The sequence below is a fragment of the Pseudonaja textilis genome, chromosome 7, assembly GCF_049901715.1.
Source record: "Pseudonaja textilis isolate UNSWEBS1 chromosome 7, rPseTex1.2, whole genome shotgun sequence".
NCBI classification, from domain to species: domain Eukaryota; kingdom Metazoa; phylum Chordata; class Lepidosauria; order Squamata; family Elapidae; genus Pseudonaja; species Pseudonaja textilis.
Genome location: NC_141996.1, coordinates 3,378,042 through 3,400,207, shown reverse-complemented (window position 1 = coordinate 3,400,207; position 22,166 = coordinate 3,378,042). Strand labels below are relative to the sequence as shown.

Here is a 22,166-nt window from a genome sequence, read left to right as displayed (position 1 = left end):
TTACCAGTGGGCGAGGAAGACGAGAGGTATGAAGAACAGGGCCAGCAGGTCTGTGGTGACCCAGATGGCTTTATATTTCTGTGGCGTCTGTAAGAGAAGAGCCAACAAAAATGGCATCAGTTGGCAAGACAAAACAGGGTGAAATAGAATGGAATGGAATAGAATAAAAAATTAGGAATAGAGAATAGAATGGAATGGAATGGAATAGGAATAGGAATGGAATGGAATAGGAATAGGAGTAAGTAGGGAATAGAATAAGGAAGAGGAGAGGAGAGGAGAGGAGAGGAGAAGAGAAGAGAGAAGAGAAGAGAAGAGAAGAGAAGAGAAGAGAAGAGAAGAGAAGAGAAGAGAAATAAAATGGAATGGAATGGAATAGAATAGAATAGAATAGAATAGAATAGAATAGAATAGAATAGAATAGAAATAAGAATTAAAAATAGAGAATAGAATAGGATAGGATAGGATAGGATAGAATAGAATAGAATAGAATAGAATAGAATAGAATAGAATAGAATAGAAATAAGAATTAGGAATAGAGAATATTCTATTCTATTCTATTCTATTCTATTCTATTCTATTCTATTCTATTCTATTCCATTCCATTCCATTCCATTCCATTCCATTCTATTAAATCCCTGCACTGGAGGACCCTCCCACATCTCCTCGACTTACCAAGAAGAAGAATGGTTGGCTAACATTGCCCAGAATGTGCACAGCATCAGTGGTTACCGATTCAGCTCCGTAGCACCAGGCCAAGGAGTAAAGCCACGGCTCGCTGACCACCCAGAGATTGGTGGTGATATTGGCTTTTGCATATTTCCTTCAAAAAAAAAAAAAAAACACGTCATGAGATCCTCTTTAGATAACTTACAACAACCCATGAAAATTGGCCTTAAAAGTTGGCCTGAGAAATCATGCACCCCTTTTTCTCTTGTACCAGAAAGATCTTTACCGAATATCGACTGTAGCCAACCTTCGGTAGTCCAGATTGAGTTTTCCAATCTTCCACCTTTGGAGGTATTCAATGGTTTGGGCGGAGGATGAGATATGTTGGAATTGCGGAGCCTTATACTGAACGAAACCCCGATTTCGATTGTCCAGCCAAAGGACCTGTGTTTCATGAAAGAGCAGCATTTGAGGGGAAGAAAGAAGGAAGGAAGGAAGGAAGGAAGGGGGGGAGAGGGAGGATGGAGAGGGAGGAGGAGGAGAAGGAGGAGAGGGAGGAGAGAAGGAGGAAGAAGAAGAGGAGGAGAAAAAAGAGAGGGGAGGGGAGGAAGGGGAGGAGAAAAGTTGGAGGAGGACAAAGAGGAAGGAGGAGGAGGAGGAGGAGGAGGACAAGGAGAGGAAGGAGGAGAAAGAAAAGGAAAAAGAGAAGGTGAAGGATGAAAGGAGGAGGGGGAGGGAGAAGAGAGGGAGGACAAAGAAGGAGGAGGAAAGGAAAAGGAAAAGAAAGAAGAAGGAAGAAGGAAGAAGAAGAGGAAAAGGAAGAGGAAGAGGAAGAAGAGAGGAAGGGGGAAGGAGACAAAAGGAAGGAGGAGGAGGAAGAGGAAGAAGAGGTGGAAGAAGAAGAAGAGGAAGAGGAAGAGGAAGAAGAGAGGAAGGGGAAGGAGACAAAAGGAAGGAGGAGGAGGAAGAGGAAGAAGAGGTGGAAGAAGAAGAAGAAGAAGAAGTGGAAGAAGAGAGGAAGGGGGAAGGAGACAAAAGGAAGGAGGAGGAGGAAGAGGAAGAAGAGGTGGAAGAAGAAGAAGAGGAAGAGGAAGAGGAAGAAGAGAGGAAGGGGGAAGGAGACAAAAGGAAGGAGGAGGAGGAAGAGGAAGAAGAGGTGGAAGAAGAAGAAGAAGAAGAAGAAGAAGAAGAAGAAGAAGAGGAAGAAGAATCAGACCAAGAAGTTCTCCCTTAGCCATAGATATATCTACTGCCAGTCCAGTGGTGGGATTCTACCAGTTTCCCTACCGGTTCACTTCACATGTGTGTGTGCGCACGCAGCTTTCCAAACACCAGCTGAGGTTCTGCTGTGCCAATCAGCAGAGAGGATAAAGAACAGAAAATCGCAAGTGGACCAGTGGGAGGGCCGATCTTGCACTTTTCTTCCTCCTCTCAGCTGATCATCAGGGTTTTTTTTACTAACAGTTTGGCTGAACAGGTATCAATTTTTTGCTACCGGTTCAGGTGAACCGGGCCGAACCGGTAGCATTTCACCACTGTGCCAGCCCCTTTCCTTCTCAGCCTCATATTTCTTGCAGGGTTACCAATATGGACATATTCATGAGAGACCCTTCCTCCCCATGTTCCCTTGAACCTATCATCCCCCGGGGGGGAGTCAGGAAAATCAAGATGGCATCTCCGACGCCATTCCTTTCGACGGGGGTCGTTGAGCACAGGTGTCGGGATTCCGGCAGTTCCCCCCAATTAAATCCTGAGTCTCGAGCCAAACTTCAAAAGGATTTATTGGGAGTTAACATGTCCGGCGCTGCCTGGGCGTAACCAACTCTGAGGCACATCATTCATTGTCACCCTTGACCCAGGTTTTCCCTCCATCCCTCTGGGTGTGTCGTAATCCATATTCTCCAATGGGACACCTCCATAGCCCAGAGTCATCCATCGGGCTCTCCAGTTAGAATTTTGCACAGCAGAAACTTCAGTCGCCTCGTGACTATCTTTGAAAACATTTATGGAATGATGCACTTTCAGTTTGCAAGCTTCCACACTGCTCTTTCCCCGCGCCCTTTCTATTGGTAACTCTAAAAGACAATAGAAATATTTTTTGTGTTGACAACAGGGTTGTGACCGCCATTTTGGTTTTCTTCTCTCCCGCCCCCCTCCATTTCCTGTAGATCCCTGTGTCTGTCCCAAAATGGCAGTGTGGATGAAAGGACCAGAGAAACGGTGGCGTCATCCCAAGACCCCTTGTGGACAGCAAAGTTTAAAGAAGAGGAAGAATCCCTTTGGTGAGGAATGGGAGGAAACCTCGCCTACCAAATGGGGTTTAATCTTTGATTCTTCCTGGAGTACTTCTAAAGTCCTGCTGATCCAGCTGTTCCTGTACGGATGAAACCTCGGCGGGCGATACAGATCGAAGAGGACCAGTTTGTTGGCCTTGTCCGCAAGGGTCAGAAATTCACTCAGTTTGAAAATGGTCTGGCTCTTGGCCAGCTCTTCATCCTCGGCGGAGAAGGGAGGCATGTGATAGAAGGGTTTGTTCTAGGTTTGAAGGAGGGTGGGGGAGAAATATACAGCAATCAGGCAGTATTAGATCTTTTTTAAAAATAAATAAATAAAACCCAAAGCGCTATTCCAAGGGTGCTTTTTGCAGGAGGCAACTGGACTTTCTTGTTTATTTGTTGAAGACGTTTCGCTTCTCATCTGAGGATTTTCTTCACCTCTGAGTGGATGGTACCTGTATCTATATCTATATATCTGTATCTGTTTCTATATATCTATTATAGCTATATTTATATCTTTATCTATTATATCTATATATATCTAATCTATCTCTATATCTATCTATATCTATTATCCATCCATCCATCTATCTAATCTCTCTCTCTCATCTATCTCTATCTCTATATCTCTATATCTATCTGTATCTATCTATCTATATATCATCTCTCTCTCTAATCTGTATCTATATCTAACTCTATCTATCTTTATCTATATCTACCTATCTTTATCTATATCTACCTATCTATATCTATATCTATCTCTATCTATCTGTATCTCTATCTATCTAACTCTATTATTATCTATCTATCTATCTATCTATCTATCTATCTATCTATCTATCTCTCTATCTAATCTATCTATATCTCTAACTCTATCATTATCTATATCTATCTATCATCTATCTATCTATCATCTATCTATCTATCTATCTATCTATCTATCTATCTATCTATCTAATCTATCTGTATCTCTATCTAACTCTATCATTATCAGTCCTAAGGAAGGTTCAGCTCTGCTTTTAGATCCAACAATTTCCTGCTTTCTAGCTAATCTAAATCTCCCGGCACAGCAGAACAGCTGATGGTCGAGGGGGAAGGAAAAATAGCAACTTAGCAGGCAAGTTTGCCAGGTAAGGAGTGAGTGGGCAGGGACGGGGGGCACCAGCCAGTGGCACGATGTGCCAATTCTCTGAACTGTGCAGAATCGTAACAACCGGTTCTATAGAACCGATCCGACCAGGTAGAATCCCACACCCTATCTCTATCTCTATCTCTATCTCTATCTCTATCTCTATCTCTATCTCTATCTCTATCTCTATCTCTAACTGTCTGTCTGTCTGTCTGTCTGTCTATCTATCTATCTATCTATCTATCTATCTATCTATCTATCATCTATCTATCCACCTACCTACCTACCTACCTATCTATTTATCTATCTATCTTACACACACATATACCTACACACACACACCATACAGTCAGAGCTAAAGAAGCTCAGCGTCTTCCTACAGACTCGATTTCCTGACTAGGTCCACCTTCTCGGGTTGACCTCGGCCTTCCGAGTTTTCCCATCCTTCCCTCTCCCTCCTGGGATCACACTCCGGATCCCCTCCGGAGTCTCACTCCATCCTGGGCCCTCCTCCTTCCCAACAACCCCCCTACCTTGAGAAACCATTCCCCTGCATTCAGCTTTTCCAAGATATCCCAGGTGAAGTAAGCGGGGTCTTCGCCCCTCAATTGGGGATAGAGGCGCGCAATATCAGTGGTCCTGGTCAAGGAATGATCGTGCATCAGGAAGGGCACGCCGTCGTAGCTGTCGCAAAAGAGAAACAGGTGAGACCGCAGGTTTGCCCCGTGTTTATCCGGAAGATCAAAATTAAAGTGCCATGCGTGGGAAGAAGAAAAATAGGCTATTGATCTATCAGATTCAATAAGGCCTTTGGATGAGAGCAGACACCAGAATAAAAGAGACATGAACCAACGTTTTAGACAGGATTATTTCAAAATGTACCAGAGCTATTCGTAATCCTGATTAACGTACATTCAAAGTGACAATAAAGTTTCTTATTCTATGCTAAAAGGTTGTCCCATTTTACGACTTTTCTTGCCACATCTGCTAAGCGAATCGCTGCCGTTGTTCAAGGGAGGAACAACGGTTGTTAAGTGAATCTGTCTTCTCCCCTCCCCCACACTAACTTCATTGGTCAGAAAGGGATCCCATGACCCTGGGACATTGCGACTGTCGTAAATACAGACCGGTTGCCAAGCATCCGGATTTTGATCATGGGGACCAGGATCAAGCCAGGATGAACGTGCTGCCACAGTCTTAAGCGTGAAAAACAATTACGAGTCGCTTTTTTTTTTCAGTGCCATCGTAAGTTGTGAACGGTCATTAAACAAACTGATTGTAAGTCAAGGACTATCTCTAAATAGTCAACCCAACAAACCAGGTTTTTTTGTGGGTGAGAAGATTTTGCAGGGCTGACTTAAGGCCCGCTTAGCCAACTTCACAAAGTTAAGATAGGAAGTTTTTTTTCTTAAGGAAATGCTGCTGGTTGCAGAATTGTGGCTAAAGAAATAAGCCATGATTGTGATGGGCCATCATCTGCTAAAATAAAACCAGGTCATGGCTCACACTTCAAAGTAAATCAGGAATCCTGTAATTGTGGAGTCTGCCTGGCAAGAACGAAGAATCCTTATCCGCAGAAGAGATGCAGACGTACATCTTGTACCAATCCTGGCTAATTGGAAAGCTGATGAAAGTACTACGAGTTAGCCAACTTGCAGACCTCAGCTAAAAGTTAGGAATAGAGTTAGCCTGAGCAAACAAAATATGTATTAGATAACTCCTGGGGCATTCATTAGCCAAGACCTAGGAATAGGGACAGCTAGAAACCAATAGAACAAATTGTAGAATTATTACTAAAATGTTTATTAGGTGATATTTGTTACTATCTCATTTCGTCCCACCTTATAAAACTTACTCAGTCCTTTGTTCTTGGCTCTTGGCATTTCGGCCAGGAGCCCTTTTCCTTGCAGGACTCCGATAAAAAGCCATGAGAAAAACTGCACCTCGTGTCTGGCGTTCATGGTTGGCTTCGGCACCAGGCTCAGGCCCAAATTGGGGACATCAATCGAGCGACCCAACATGCTTACCTAATGGTGACGTCGGTCTCCAGGCCGATAGCGCCGTGATCGATGGTTTTGGCAAACGACATCCTGGTATTCTCAGGAGCTAGCTAGGATTAAAAAATAAAACATTCAGAATTTGGAAAGAGTCAGTGACTTCGGGGCTTAGTTAGCAGATGCATCTCACCGTACAACTACATTTTTAAAAAAGGATATATATTTTTATTTATACATATTTTGAAAATTGTGTATTGTTCAGGCGTTTCATTTCACCAAAAACAACAAAAACAAATATAGTAGCAGTGATGATAATAATAATAATAATAATAATAATATATAGTAATTATAACAATAATTATAGTTTTATTAACTTACTAGTATTAACTTTATTAGCTTACTAGTAGTCCATGCTTCGCTACGAAACTATGTGAGTCAGGCTTAGTTTTTTGGGGGGGAAGATAAGGAGAAAGAAATTCTGCCTCTGCCTACCAGAATCCATCAGTATTCATCCAGCTTTCATCCTGTCAGTGTGTGAGAGAGTTGAGGGCTGTTTGAAAACTAAAACAGTATTTGCTGTGTGAGCAAGAAGGAGACAGCAAGGAGTCTGGGCGTGGCTTAGCTCAACTGTTCTGTACTAAAGCTGCTTGGTGCTGTGAAACTGAAATTCCTCTGCTTGTGTTTTGCATTTAGAACAGGTTTCTTTTCAGGTGGGGAGGGGGAGTAGAACTCCTTAGCATCAGAGCGTGTTAATAATAATAATATAGAAAATATTCTAAATGCTCTGATGGTCATTTGTTAAAATCCTTTCTTAGTGAGCACCGAGAAGCCAAGAGAAACATAGGTGCCAAATGTCAAGTTTGTAGGCTTTATGGTTCTGGAGATTTTGTGATGATGGTATTTTGCTTTTATATATATAGAGAGAGATTTGTGCTTCTATTAATTATACTGGCATACTTATAGTCATACATACCGTTCATTTTTTAAATCTTTTAAATACACATAAAAATAATCTTTCTTCTTCTAACTAACTTCTACCTCTTGTATCTAACCACTGATAAAACTATCCCATGATAAATAATACTCTGTATTACTTTATGTTTATTTTTTATTTCTATCTATCCATCTCTGCATGATCCAATATTTTCCGAATTATGCTTTCACCTGGTGGGGTGTTTTCATTTTTCCAATATTGTGCAAATACAATTCTCGCTGCTGCCAATACGTGAAGTATTAAGTATATAATCCCTTTATCATAGCTTTCTGGTATTATACCTAACAAAAATATTTCTGGCTTTAAATCTATATGTTGCTTAATTATCTTTTCCAATCAAGTGTGTATTTTAGTCCAATATTCTCTTGTCTTCCTACACCAAAATTACATTAAGCTGTTTTTAAGTGACATGTAGTCCTTGACTTACGACTATAACAGAGCCCAAAATTTCTGGACTAACTCCCAGAATTCCTCCAGTTTAAGACTTGTGGACTTCAACTCCCAGAATTCCTCCACTTTAAGACTTGTGGACTTCAACTGCATGGCTGGCTGAGGAATTCTGGGAGTTGAAATCCACAAGTCTTAAACTGGAGGAATTCTGGGAGCTGAAGTCCACAAGTCTTAAACTGGAGGAATTCTGGGAGCTGAAGTCCACAAGTCTTAAACTGGAGGAATTCTGGGAGCTGAAGTCCACAAGTCTTAAACTGGAGAAATTCTGGGAGCTGAAGTCCACAAGTCTTAAACTGGAGGAATTCTGGGAGCTGAAGTCCACAAGTCTTAAAGTGGAGGAATTCTGGGAGTTGAAGTCCACAAGTCTTAAAGTGGAGGAATTCTGGGAGTTGAAGTCCACAAGTCTTAAAATGGCCAGGTTTGGAGCTCCCTACCCACCTGAGATGGTCCATTCAGATATGGACCACCTCATACCAATCTTGCCACCACATCCAGTGGCTTGGTCAATACTGAAGTTCTAGTTTCAGCAAACCTTGAGGGAACCTACTTTGGAAAGGTTGCTTTGATAGCCCCTCTTTTGGCTACGGGAGTTACTTCCGGTTCCACCTACCATGGGGGCTCCTCTGTGACCAATCAGGGCCGGCTTGGGACCCAGAGTCCCCTTCTCCCGGATGCAAGGGGAGTACATGCCCAGGGGAACGAAGATAAGGTAGACAAGGACAACTAGGTAAGGAGTTAGAATCAACATCTGTAGGACTGAAGAAGACAAAAGACATCAAGTTGGTGGATTAGACCCCGAATTGTAACAATAGCAAATCCTAGTGGCCGTATTGAGAAATGGGACCTCTCCACGTGTTAACGGAGCGACAGAGTTGGAAGGAACCTTGGAGGTCTTCTAGCCCAACCTTCTGCTCAAGCAGGAAAACCTCTCCCATTTCTGACCAGTCTGTTCTTAAAAGCCTCCAGTGATGGAGAACCCTCACCTCCTGGAGGGAAGCTCTTCCACAATTAATTTGTTCTCACTGTCAGGAAATTTCTCCTGAGTTCTAGGTCGGTTCTCTGCAGAATACGCTGGACTGGGCGAGAAGAGAAGGGAAGGGAAGGGAAGGGAAGGGAAGGGAAGGGAAGAGAAGAGAAGAGAAGAGAAGAGAAGAGAAGAGAATAATGGAATGAAGAAGAGAAGAAAAGAGAAGAGAAGGGAAGGGAAGGGAAGGGAAGAGAAGAGAATAATGGAATGAAGAAGAGAAGAGAAGAGAAGAGAAGAGAATAATGGAATGAAGAAGAGAAGAGAAGAGAAGAGAAGGGAAGGGAAGGAAGGGAAGGGAAGGGGAAGGGAAGGAAGGGAAGGGAAGGGAAGAGAATAATGGAATGAAGAAGAGAAGAGAAGAGAAGAGAAGAGAAGAGAAGAGAAGAGAAGAGAAGAGAAGAGAAGAGAAGAGAATAATGGAATGAAGAAGAGAAGAGAAGAGAAGAGAATAATGGAATGAAGAAGAGAAGAGAAGAGAAGAGAAGAGAAGAGAAGAGAAGAGAAGAGAAGAGAATAATGGAATGAAGAAGAGAAGAGAAGAGAAGAGAAGAGAAAGAGAAGAGAGAAGAGAAGAGAAGAGAAGAGAATAATGGAATGAAGAAGAGAAGAGAAGAGAAGAGAAGAGAATAATGGAATGAAGAAGAGAAGAGAAGAGAAGAGAAGAGAAGAGAAGAGAAGAGAAGAGAAGAGAAGAGAAGAGAAGAAAAGAAGAATAGAATAGAATAGAATAGAATAGAATAGAATAGAATAGAAAAGGAATATAGAGTAGAATATAGAGTAGAGTAGAATAGAATAGAATAATGGAATGGAGAAGAGAAGAGAAGAGGAGAGGAGAGGAGAGGAGAGAAGAGAAGAGAAAAGGAGAGAATAGGAGAGAATAGGAGAGAATAGAGTAGAGAAGAGTAGAATAGAATAGAATAGAATAGAATAGAATAGAATAGAATAGAATAGAATAATAGTGTTGGAAGGGACCTTGGAGGTCTTCTAGTCCAACCCCCTGCTTAGGCAGGAAACCCTACACTATGTCAGACAAATGGGGCTGGGTACAGTGGTGAGATTCAATTTTTTTTACTACTGGTTCTATGGGCTTGGCTTGGTGGGCATGGCAGGGGAAGAACACTGTAAAATCTCCAGTCAGAAGTGATATTTGCCGGTTCTCCAAACTACTCAAAATTTCCGCTACCGGTTCTCCAGAACTGGTCAGAACCTGCTGAATACCCACCTCTGACTGGGTAGCACCTCAAGGAGAGACTATCCCTTAATGGTAGATCTCTGCTCTTGGACACTTGGCCTTCTGGTATTAACAAGCACCAAGAGAGCATGAACGAGTGCCCCCATTTTAAGGAATCGGCGTGAAGGCCCGAGACAGAAGATCCAGTGAAGACGCTTATGTGGGGCCTGAATGGTTATTCGCTGGAGATACACTACCTTTATCACGTACCCGGAAGAAATGCAGGGCCACCGGCCAAGCCAAGAGCACCATGGTGAATATGGCAATCACGTGAAGAAAAGGAGCCGTCACCTGTTAGGAGGAAGGAGGAGGAGGAGGAGGAGGGGAGAGAGAGTGGGAGAGGGAGAGGAGAGGGAGAGAGAAGAAGAAGGAGATGGAGGTGAAGGAGGAGGAGGAGGAGGAGGAAGAGGAGAAAGAGGAGAAAGAGGAGAAGAAGAGGAAGTGAAGGAGATGGAGATAGAGGAGGAGATGAAGAAGGAGGTGAAGAAAGTGGAGGAAGAGGAGGAGGAGGAAGAAGAGGAGGAGAAAGAGAAGAAGAAGAGGAAGTGAAGGATATGGAGATAGAGGAGGAGGAGAAGAAGAAGGAGGTGAAGAGAGGAGGAGGAGGAAGAAGAAGAAGAAGAAGAAGAAGAAGAAGAAGAAGAAGAAGAAGAAGAAGAAGAAGAAGAAGAAGAAGAAGAAGAAGAAGAAGAAGAAGAAGAAGAAGAAGAAGAAGAAGAAGGAGGGGAGGAGGAAAGAAAGAAAACAAATAAGAATGGGAGAGAGCGAGGGGGGGAGAAAGAAAGAAGAAAGAAAAATAGAAAGAAAGAAAGAAAGAAAGAAAGAAAGAAAGAAAGAAAGAAAGAAAGAAAGAAAAAGAAATCCATAAAAAAATTTAAAAATTTCTTCATTCCATCAGCGTCACTATTAAGGATTTCAGAGATTGAATTCCTGGAGGGAAAAACGCTTCAAAGACAGTCCTCGATATACAACCATTTATTTAGTGACTATTTAACATTACAACGGTACTTAAAATGTGACATGGGACTGTTTTTTGCCCTCACAACCGTTGCAGCGTCCCCATGGCCACGTGGTCAAACTTCAAGCGTTTGGCAGCCGGTGTGTATCCATGAGGGTTGCGTCATCTCGGAGTTACGTGGTCACCGTATCCGGCCAGTGGCCAACAGATAAAATCAGATTCGCTTAATGACCGTAGGAGTCACTGAACAACTGCAGCGATTCACGACACAATGACGCTCCCCCCACAAAAAAAATGTTGTAAAAATGGGGCACGAGGCACATAACAACTGCCTTGCTTAGCAACGGAAATGTTGGGCTCAGTTGCGGTCGTAAACCGAGGACTACCTGTGGGAGGCTTAGGAATTGTGAAAAAGGAGGTGCAGACGAAACTACAACCAAAAGAAAAACGGCAGGCACTGGACAAAACCAGGGTGGTTGTGCCAGAGGGAAAGGACCAAAGGACAAGCAATGGAAGAGAAGTCGTCTCTTGTGGGAAACTCATCCCTGGAAGCTTTGAAAAAGAGACTGGACTCCCATCTGTCAGGAATGGTGTAGGGTCTCCTGCTTGGGCAGGGGGGTTGTACTAGATGACCTACAAGGCCCCTTCCAACTCTGTTCATCTGTAGTCTGCACTTCTATCACTGTCTGGTTTGGTTCTGCAACCCAACAGGACAGACACAGACTCCAGAGAGGAATTAGGACTGCAGAAAAAACAATGGCTACCCACCTGCCTTCAATCAAGGACTTGTATACTGCACGAGTCAAAAAGAGGCCTATGAAAATATTTACAGACCCCTCACATCCCGGACATAAACTGTTTCAGCTCCCACCTTCTAGACTCTTGACGAATGTCTCTTTTCTTTTATGTACACTGAGAGCATTTGCACCAAGACAAATTCCTTGTGTTCCAATCACACTTGGCCAATAAAGAATTCTATTCTATTCTATTCTATTCTATTCTATTCTATTCTATTCTATTCTATTCTATTCTATTCTATTCCATTCCATTTCTATTCTCTATTCATTCCAATATTCTATTCTATTCTATTCCATTCCGTTCCATTCTATTTCTATTCTCTATTCATTCCAATATTCTATTCTATTCTATTCTATTCTATTCTATTCTATTCTATTCTATTCTATTTCTATTCTCTATTCATTCCAATATTCTATTCTATTCTATTCTATTTCTATTCTCTATTCATTCCAATATTCTATTCTATTCTATTCTATTCTATTCTATTCTATTCTATTCTATTCTATTCCATTCCATTCCATTCCATTTCTATTTCTATTTCTATTTCTATTCTCTATTCATTCCAATATTCTGTTCTATTCTATTCTATAATGTCATTCTAATATTTTTTGTTTTATTTTTAAAGGAGACCCCAAAACCTACAGACCCACCCAGGTATGACCTCAACGCCTGGGAAGATGTTTGCCAAAAAATCACCAAGCAAAAGGTTTGTAAGTGTTTAGAAACAAACAAGATGCTTAGTAGAAGCGAGAATAACAGGGATGGAAGGCACCTGGGGGAATCTTCTCGTCCAACCTCCATCTTAGGCAAGAAATCCTAGACCATTTCAGACCGATGGCTGTCCAATCTCTTCTTAAAAACCTCCAGTGATGAAGCATCTACAACTTCTGGTGGCAAGCTCTTCCACTGGTTAATTTTCCTCTCTGTTGGGAAGTTTCTCCTTCGTTCCAGGTTACTTCTCTCCTTGATGAGTTTCCATCCGTTGCTTCTTGTCCTCCGTTCAAGGGCTTTGGAGAATAGCTTGACTGCCTCTTCTTTGGGGCAGCCCCTCAAATATTGGAAGACTGCTGTCGTGTCATCCCTGATCCTCCTTTTCATTAACCAAGACATGCCCAGTTCCTGCAACCGTTCTTCATATGTTTGAGCCTCCAGTCCCTTAATCATCCTGGTTGCTCTTCTCTGCACTCTTTCCAGATTCTCAACATCTTTTTTTTAATAATCTGGCCACCAAAACTGGATGCAGTACTCCAAGTGTGGCCTCACTAAGGCTTTATAAAGCACTAACTAACACTTTACGTGATCTTGAACCTATCCCTCTGTTAAAGCGTTTGTTAAAAAGAATAGCTTAAGCCAGACAAATTTTACCACTTTATAATAATTATTATTATTTTTAAATCATAATCTCTTCTTACCTGGAACGACAAGTAGAATGTGTGCCACTGACGTGTCCAAAACATAGTGATAGCTGTTAAGCCAGTGACGGAGAGGAAGAGGGTAAAAAGTGTCACACGCTAAAGAGATCAAGAAGGATTATTTATTGATTTATTTTTGAATATATGTTTTTTATTGTTTACATATAAATGTCAACTCATAAAACATTTCTATGCCTGTTTTAGAGTTGCCACGAACAGAAGTGGGAGGGAGAAGAAATTTAAGAGCAGTGTAGCAGTTGGAACTGAAGGTGCATTCCATTCATATCTTGCAAAGATTATAACTAAGCTACCACAATTTCTGCAGTGCAAATCTCCAATTGGAGAACGTGATTGATGACTCTTGGCTATGAGCGTGTTTCGCTGGAGGATATGAATTGTGATGCACCCAGAGGGGTGGTGGGAAACCAGGGTCAAAGGTGACAGTGAATTACACGTCTCAGAACCAGCTTCATACAGGTCACGCTGACATGTTTGCTCCTAATAAATTCTTTGAAGTTTTTGAAGCTTGGCTCAAGGCTCATTGAGAGAATATGATTAAAAATAAAATAACAGACTGTGACAATCAGAGTCTGCAGAAGGATTTATTGTAAGATATTATTGCAAAACCGGCCCCCAACTCCCAATAACAGATTAGGAGAAGGAGATTCCAGTCATTACAGCCTTATATAGGATTATCACACTTAAAAGATTACATAATATGTCCTGTTTCTCACAGATAGAAGTTAATACAGATTCTCATAAGAAAGAAATGAGTATTCCTGGGACTACTTTGGGACTGCTCTTCCCAGACTCTTTCCACAGAAATCCCCTAATTCACCTCATCTTCATCATGATCATCAGATTTCCTGTTATTCGTTTAAAAGGTTACACAAGAGATCATTAAGAACCTCCTAATGTCAGAGCAACCTAGCATGAATCTCAAATGAAGCCAAGGGCACAATATTTTGCAATTTTTCAGAACTTTAGCAAAATAACAAGTTATATAAATGTTCCGGTCTCTAGAAGGTCAGATCAAGAACAAAGATGGAATCTGTCTTGTTCTTTATATTCTTAGGTAAATTTTCACATGAAACACTCCTGGTTTCATTTAATCCTGACAGCAGGGTTGAATATTGAACACAGTGTAATTTGGCCATGGCATTCCATTTGCCATAAAACAGAAGTAAAAACAAAATAACACATAGGCAAATATATACATATAATGACCACCATATCATATGTCAACTTCTCTACCATTGTAATACTTAACATTCCTCTATCAATAATACAAGCAGTATTTCTTTCCAAGTCCCTCACACCTACTTCTTTTGCCGTCAAACTTCTACCTCATCTTTCTAACCTAGAGGTCTCCAAACTTGGCCACTTTAAGATTTGTGGACCTTCAAATACTGGAACACTGCTATAATGTCACCCCTAATTCTTCTTGCCATTAAACTAGACATATCCAATTCTTGCCACGTTCGTTATATGTTTTAGTCTCCAGCCCCTTAATCCTCTGTTGCTCTTCTTGGCCCTCTTCCCAGAGTCTCGCCATCTTTTTTATAAGGCGGTAACCAAAATCGGAGGCCGTATTCCAGGTGTGGCCTTACTAAGGCTTTATAAAGCGGTACTAAGACTTCACGTGATTTTGATTCTATGCGTCTGATGATCAGCTGCTGCTGCAAACAGCTGGCTGATGTTTAAGTGATCGTCTAACTAGGACTCCAACATCCAGTTACTGCTTTTTAGCCAGGTACTGTCTCATAATCTATACCTGTACATTTGGCTTTTCTCGCCTAGGTGTAAAATCTCCCCTTTTTTTTCTTCTACATTGAATTTCATTTTCCAGGGTTGATTTCCCCAAACTGGAAGGAGGTGGCCATTCGGAAGGAAGTCAAATGAATTTACCTTATGGAACCAGTGCATTTCCAACTCTTTACTTTCAAAGAGTAGTAAAACTGCTATGAACTGTAAAATAAGAGCACAGGCTTAGTTGTAGCCAACCGTTGGCATGGGAAGAGGAAATGTTTATGTTTTGCTAAATTTAACAAATTGTTAATAATGTATTAATCATTAATGTTCATACATAAATAGAGGTATTAATTTTTCCCTAGCAATCCCAGGGTTTGTGGAGGGAGGAGGAGGGCGGGCAGTGGGTCATTGGTGCTCTCTGAACTTGGCTGTTTGCAGACATTTCATTACCCAACTAGGTAACATTATCAGGTTCTGCAACAAGACAACCAAGCTCAGAGAGCATCAAGGACCCCACATGTGGAAGTGTGTTTTAAAAAAAGAGAGATAGCAGATACAACCAATGCTTGCTACTTTTTGTCAATGTTACAACACGTGTTTTAAAAAAGGACTGTTAGCTACTGTTTTCATTCATCCATCCGTTTGTTCATTCATTCATTCATTCCTTGACACTCTGTCACTCCCCTGGACACCCCAGAAGTACTAAACTATGTTATATTCTATTCTATTTTGTTCTATTCTTATTATATTCTATTATTCTATTCTGCTATTCTATTCTATTCTACTATTCTATTCTATTCTGAATCCTATTCTATTCTGAATCCTATTCTATTCTATATTCTATTCTATTCTATTTTATACTTATTCTTATTCTATTCTATTATTCTATTCTACTATTCTATTCTATTCTGAATCCTATTCTATTCTATTTTCTAGTTTGTTCTTTCTCTATTCCATTCTCTATTCTATTCTATTCCTTTCTTATTCTATTCTATTCTATTCCTTTCTTATTCTATACCTTTCTTGTTCTATTATATTCTATTGTATTCTACTCTACTCCTATTCTATTCTATTCCATTCTAATCAGTTTAATAGCCATGTGTGCAAACCTATTTTTCCCATCTGCCTTTCGAATGCAGCCTCTGCCTCTGAGCGTTAGGTCTTTCACCCAATCACCCAACCACACCTCCCCTTAGAAGTTTGGGCTGATATCCGCGTCATCGTCTTGCTTTGGGGGAAGTCTTTTCACCAAAGAAAGACTTACGATTAAGAAAAACAGGTAGGAGAAGACGAAGACCGCCAGAAACAGCAGGAAAGTCGACCAGTGAAACCAGTAGCCTAAATTGATGAAGCTGTACCTAAAAGGATGACAAGGAACAGTGACCTTGCTCAGTAGCAAATGACTCCATTTCTTCTTCCCAAGTAGAATAATGGAGTTGGAAGAGGCCTTGGAGATTCTTCTAGTCCAGTGGTGGCTAACCTTGACCAGGGTCAAGAGTGACAATTAATAATGTGCCTCGGAGTCGGCAACATCCAGCCAGTGCCGGACATGTTAACTCCCAATAAATCCATTTGAAGTTTTGGAAGTTTGGCTCGAGGCTCATGATTTAAATGGGATTAAATGCTGGAATCCTGACAGCTTGCTGTTTCTGAGACCCAAAATTCATTGTCATAGAACCGCGCACGGAACCGGTAGGAAAAAAAAATGGAAACCCATCCCTGGTCTTGAGTCACATTTTTCATTGCCGTTGTAACTTTGAACAATCATGAAATGAACTGTTGTAAGTCAAGGACTGCCTGCGATAGCAATAAGAGCCTTTGGACACTTACCAGTCAAAGCTGTTGTAGTCATTCCTGGCTTCTCCCCACATATACAGAAAGACAAAGGAAAAGCTGAATGTGAAAGCCAAGAGGGAAAAATACATACATTCTCCCTATAATTAAAAATAGGAGAGAAAAGCATCATATTTAGACTTCGATAGGAACAATTGTGCTGCCTGAAATGTATGCCGTGGAGGCTACCCCTGAGAATTTAGGCTTCTCATTAGTTTTCCAGGGTTGCTTCCACCTGCTTCAGCCTACCTTGTGAAAAAGAAAAAAGAAAAAAAACCCAGCACAATACCTTTTATAGCACTAGGCAGAATGGGAATAAAATAAAATTCATTAAAAGCTCAACTTAATGGATCATTCTAGGTGGAAGGAGTGTCCTTTAAATCCAGCTGTCTGTTAAATCCAGCTGTCCATTAAATCCAGCTGTCCGTTAAATCCAGCTGTCCGTTAAATCCAGCTGTCCATTAAATCCAGCTGTCCATTAAATCCAGCTGTCCGTTAAATCCAGCTGTCCATTAAATCCAGCTGTCTGTTAAATCCAGCTGTCCGTTAAATCCAGCTGTCTGTTGAGGAGAGAGGAAGATATCACTGTGTACCTTATTGCAACACCAGAGTCCCGGTTTAATCGTTTTGAGGTTCTGGTTTTGCCACTGGCAGGTGTATAAGCCAACCAGGCAAGAAACGAAGGCTTCGTATTTACAGATTTTGATCAAACGTTTCTTCGCTTTTTTGAATTTCCGCAACTTGGATTTCTTGATCTGGGTAGGATGGTTCTCTATCGGCAGGTGGTCCATCGGTGGAGCCTGGAGGATGAATTCAACAAAGAAGTTGGAAAGGAGTAGAGAAGAGAAACCAAGCTCACCCCTTATTCAGGAGTCTCCAAATTTGACAATTTTTAAGACTTGTGGACTTCAGTTCCCAGAATTCCCCTGCCAGCTTTCTGGGAATTGAAGTCCACAAGTCTTAAAGGTGCCAGATTTGGAGATTCCCTGTTCTATGAACCTGCCCGGGGTTTGTTTTTTCATCTATTGATCACATTTCGAAAACCCTGTGCACAGGTACGCCTCGTCTTACCGCTACAGTTGAGGGAAGAGCTTGGGCAAACATTTGTCTGAAATGGTACGAAATCTCCTGCTTAGGCAGAGAGTTGGACTAGAACAGCGGTCGCCAACCAGTGGGCCGGGGACCACTTGATGATCCGCAAGAATATTTTGGTGCTCTGCAGAGAAATGTCTCACAGCCCCCCCAAAGCAATTAATCCAGGCTGTGCGGGAACACAAAGGCTGAACCGCCCACATGGCCCGCAGGGAACACAAGGCTTGCGTCGCTTGCATTGCGAACAACATGAGGTAGTGAGGGGAGGAGTGAAAGGGCAGAAGGGGGAACTTGCCCCACTCACCCCAGACACCTCGCCTGGCCACTGGCTGACCACCAAACTCATAACTTTAAATCCCGCAGACCAGAGACCTTGGGAAAATCCCCCCCAAAATGTCTGCAGGAAAATCCCCCACCCCGTTTTCCTACCGATCGATCGTTCTTTATTTGGGATCACAGGATACCATCTCCAGGTCCGTTCTCAGGGGGGAAAAGAGAGAGAGAGACTTTTAGCTTCATGCAAGGAAAACAGCAGAAGCTGCAGAAGTCTTTCTTTCTCTCCCCCAAACTCCGCCAGAAATGAGTTTTTGCCAACACAACCTCTTGGAGCAGGAGGCCTTGCAGGGTCCCAAAGATTCATTTCTGGTGGAGTTTGGGGGAGAGAAAGAAAGACTTTGGCTGCTTTCCTTGCGTGCAGCCAAAAGCAGAAGAAGAAAGAAGCGGAAAGAAGCAGCCCAGTGGCCAGGCCAGGCGCGTGGGGCGCGTGGGGCAAGTTCCCCCCCCCTCCATCCTTTCCCCCCTCCCCTCCCTACCTCAGTTGTTCACAATGCAACCCTTGCGTTCCCACACAGCCTGGTTTAATTGCTTTGGGGGGGATGCTTTGGGGGTGACATTTCTCTGCAGACCACCAAAATTTTCTCACGGATCACCAGTGGACTCTGGCCCACTGGTTGGCGACCACTGCTCCAAAGCACCTGAAGGCAGTACAGGAAGCAACGGATGGAAACTCACCACGGAGAGAATCGACTTGCCTGTTAGGAGAAATTTCTTAACAGTGAGAACGATTAACCAGTGGAACTACTTGCCACCAGAAGTTGTGGGTGCTCCATGGAGGTTTTAAAGAAGAGACTGGACAACCATTTTGACTGGAATGGTATATAAGATCACCTGCTTGGGCAAGGGGCCAGACTAGAAGATCTCCAAGGTCCTTTCCAACTCCGTCATTCCGTTATTCTGCTTTTTGATGCATCACGCATCCTAAATCTATGTGTCCTTGGTTTCTGTACCTTATTAATAAGGCCTGTCTTCCCTTTTTGGTGGGATGGGGAGGAGAAATTGGGGTTTCCTAGGTGAAGATTGAAAAAGACCGTTTGGAAAAGTTCTAGGTGCTTCTCAAATTCAGGGATTTTCTTTCCAGCTCTGTGCCCAAATTCAGTTGCCGGAGTTTTATCGCCCACAATCCAGGGATACATTTTCAAATAAAATAAAACAAGAATGCACACAAACAGACATGAAAACAAAGCAACAAAGTGAAGTGAAATAATGAAATGAAAAATGATGGAAACTGGAAATCAATTACATTGGTCTCGTTTCAATTAAAGACATATCGTGCAACAAAAAAATAAAACCGGACCATGAAAGGAAATAACAATATGGCAGAAACTTCAAACGAAGTTACATTTGTCTCATTTCAATTAAAGAGGCAAAGAAAAACTAAAAACAAACAATGAAATGAAATGAAATGACACAGAAAAGAAGTAAAATGGTTTTGGCAGTTCCAAACCATAATTTGCCTTTTTTTAAAAATTGATAGAAACAGAACCCGGATATTTTTTTTAATCCATAATAAAAACATTCGATTTCATAAAGATAACTTTGAAAAAATCAGCTTCTGGATATTGCTTTCCTGCAAAGCCAGGCCTTACCTCTTCTGCTCAACTTATCTCCTTGCAGAAATTCCACTTTTCTGTTTCTACAAACTTTCTGGATAATCTTAACTGCCATGGAATTTTTCAAGCTCCAACATTCCTTCCATTCCTGCACTTTGTTGCTGTTCATTCCCAAGCCAAATCCCAATCTCTCTTTCCTGCCTATGTGAAACAATACAGGTACCCTGTTTTCCCAAAAATATGACCTCCCCTGAAAGTAAGTCCTAGCTTGATTTTTACATGTGCACCCAATATAAGCCCTACCCCCCAAAATAAGCCCTAATGAAGATCCTGCCCACTCCAGAGTGGACAGGTAAAAATTAAGCTAGGGTGAGGTTGCGTGGGGTGGAGCTGCCCTACTACTTCCCTTTGGACAGTTGTAGCCAGGCCTCGCACCCCCGACACCTGCCTCACCGGCCCATTTCTTCTGCAGCCGGCAAAGCTGGTCAGACTTTCCTGAAGGCCTCTGGAGCTGAGAACAAAGTTCTGGATCGATCCTGAGCTCCATTATCAGCCTCAGGGGCCTTCAGGAAAGCCTTGCTGGCCACAGAAGTAGTAGTTCCTGAAGGCCTCTGACAGCAAAAAGGAGGCTGGAGGCGACATGCGCAAGTGAGATTAGTCAGTGGATGATATCCCCTGAAAATAAGACCTGGTGCCCTTTTTGTGGCAAAAAAATACAAGACAGGGTCTTATTTTGGGGGAAACATGGTAGTCCTTGACTTATTCATAGCACTTGTTCATAGCAAGCTCCCCCCACCAAGAAGAATGAAATATTTTGGGGAATATCAAAAAGGGCAGAATATTATATTTTCCCAAATGAGAATATAATAGAATAGAATTCAAAATAGAATAGAAATAATAATAGAAATAGAATAGAATAGAACAGAACAGAACAGAACAGAAATAATAGAATAGAATAGAGTAGAGTAGAATAGAAATAATAGAATAGAACAGAACAGAACAGAACAGAATAGAAATAGAAATAATAGAACAGAACAGAACAGAACAGAACAGAACAGAACAGAATAGAATAGAATAGAATAAAACAACCTCCCAAGGTTCAGGAGGCCAACTAGGCCACACCTACCATGGCCACGCCCACCCAGCAACTAGGCAGAGAACTGGTTGCTGAAATTTTTGAAGCCCACCTGTCAGGTACTTACCCCATTTAAATCATAAGTCTCTAGCCAGATTTTCAAAACTTGAAGATTTATTAGGAGTAAACATGCCGGCGCTGCCTGGGTGTAGCCGACTCCGAGACACATCATTCCTTGTCACCCTTGACCTTGGTTTTCCCTCCACCCCTCTGGCTGTATCGTAATCCATATCCTCCAATAGGACACCTCCCTAGCCCAGAGTCCTCCATCAGGCTCTCCAGTTAGAATTTTGCGCGGCAGAAACTTCACTCACCTAGTTACTATCTTTGGAAACATTTACGGAATGCAAGTTGTTGCGCTGCTCCCCCCTCCTTTTTGGATGGCAACTCTAAAAAGACCATAGACATATTTTACGAGTTTTACACCAGCCCTGCCCAGATCTACATGCTGTTGCTGTTGGTTCCGCTTCATCGGTCAGCCATTTTTCCAATCAGCCTCCATGTCAGCCTTCAGGATCTTCTACCTCTGCTTTGCATCTTTCGGCTGCCATAAGTAACGGGGGGGAAAGTATGGGAAGTGAGCTGGAGGTGATACAAACTACTATTGTATAAACTGAGGAGCGGGAGGAGTACTTTCTTGCTTAGGTTTCTATTTCTTGCTCGGCCTTTTCTTCTCTGCGCAGCTGCAAACCTTTATCAAAGTAGGCCAAGGTCAACGGACAGAAACTTCATCACCACCTGAAGATGTCCGCAACTATTCACAACTTTTAATTGGAAGAACTATTTGAATTATTGGGGTGGGAACGTTTCCATCACTCTGTATATGTGATTTACGCGCCTGTTTCCTCCGATTCAGAATCCTCTTGTTGTTACCGCTTCATCTCCAGTAAAAGATATCTTTTCTCTAACTAAAAGAGTCTGAGTATTTCTTTCTTGGGTTTTGAACGGAGCGGCAGCTGACACTCCAGGTTATATTTCCAGCTCCTTTCTCCCAGCTTGGAACTAAGCCAGGTGGATTTTCCTTCCAACGCGCACGTTTAGCTACAACAGCACTGGAAAAAAAAGGGGGACCGAGGACCGTTTTTCAGAGTTACAACTTTTGCAGCAACCCCGTGGTCGCAGGATCGAAATTCAGCCACTTGGCCACGGCTCCGTATTTATGAGGGTTGCGATATCCTGGGGACACGCGATCCCCGGTGTTGTGGTTCACCGGCAGCCTGTGCAGACAGCAGTGGATTCAGACAGCGGGGAAGAACAGGGACGAGTCTGGAAGTCTGGAGAGGACTTGGATGAGGGTCCTGCATCTGATGCAGAGATGGGGCCAAGACCATCTGGGTGTGGGAGCCTCCAGACTCTGGCAGAAGCAAGGCAGAGGAACAAGGGGAGCCTGTTCCCAGTGTGCGTGTGCACAGAGCTGCCAGAAGAGAGCAGCGGAGACAAAAGCGGCGATTCAGGAGTAAGGATGGGAGGTGACTGGCCTTCCCCAAGGGATAAAAGTCAGGCCAAGATGACGAAACCTTTGCAGGA

General features: G+C 42.4%; 1 protein-coding gene across 1 annotated transcript; it reads right to left on the bottom strand.

The window, feature by feature from the left end:
• On the bottom strand, positions 1-17,314 carry LOC113450173 (glycerophosphodiester phosphodiesterase 6). The gene is made up of 13 exons (XM_026721328.2): positions 17,117-17,314; positions 16,521-16,624; positions 15,955-16,048; positions 14,847-14,906; positions 12,939-13,037; positions 9,968-10,061; positions 8,119-8,268; positions 6,099-6,177; positions 4,605-4,755; positions 2,977-3,201; positions 953-1,110; positions 673-820; positions 1-87 (listed from the first exon to the last, which is right to left on the bottom strand). Exons 1-13 carry the CDS (start codon positions 17,312-17,314, stop codon positions 1-3), a joined length of 1,647 nt encoding a protein of 548 aa, XP_026577113.2.
• Between the last annotated feature and the right edge of the window lie 4,852 nt (positions 17,315-22,166).

Bases quoted from the DNA above. Each gene is read 5' to 3' on its own strand.
- LOC113450173 (XM_026721328.2), bottom strand. From the start codon at position 17,314: ATGGACCACCTGCCGATAGAGAACCATCCTACCCAGATCAAGAAATCC. The intron at 16,625-17,116 runs GTACACAGTGAT...TTTTAATTATAG, and splicing joins GACTCTGGTGTTGCAATAAG to GGAGAATGTATGTATTTTTC. The intron at 8,269-9,967 runs GTAGTGTATCTC...TGTCTTCTTCAG, and splicing joins CTTCCGGGTACGTGATAAAG to TCCTACAGATGTTGATTCTA.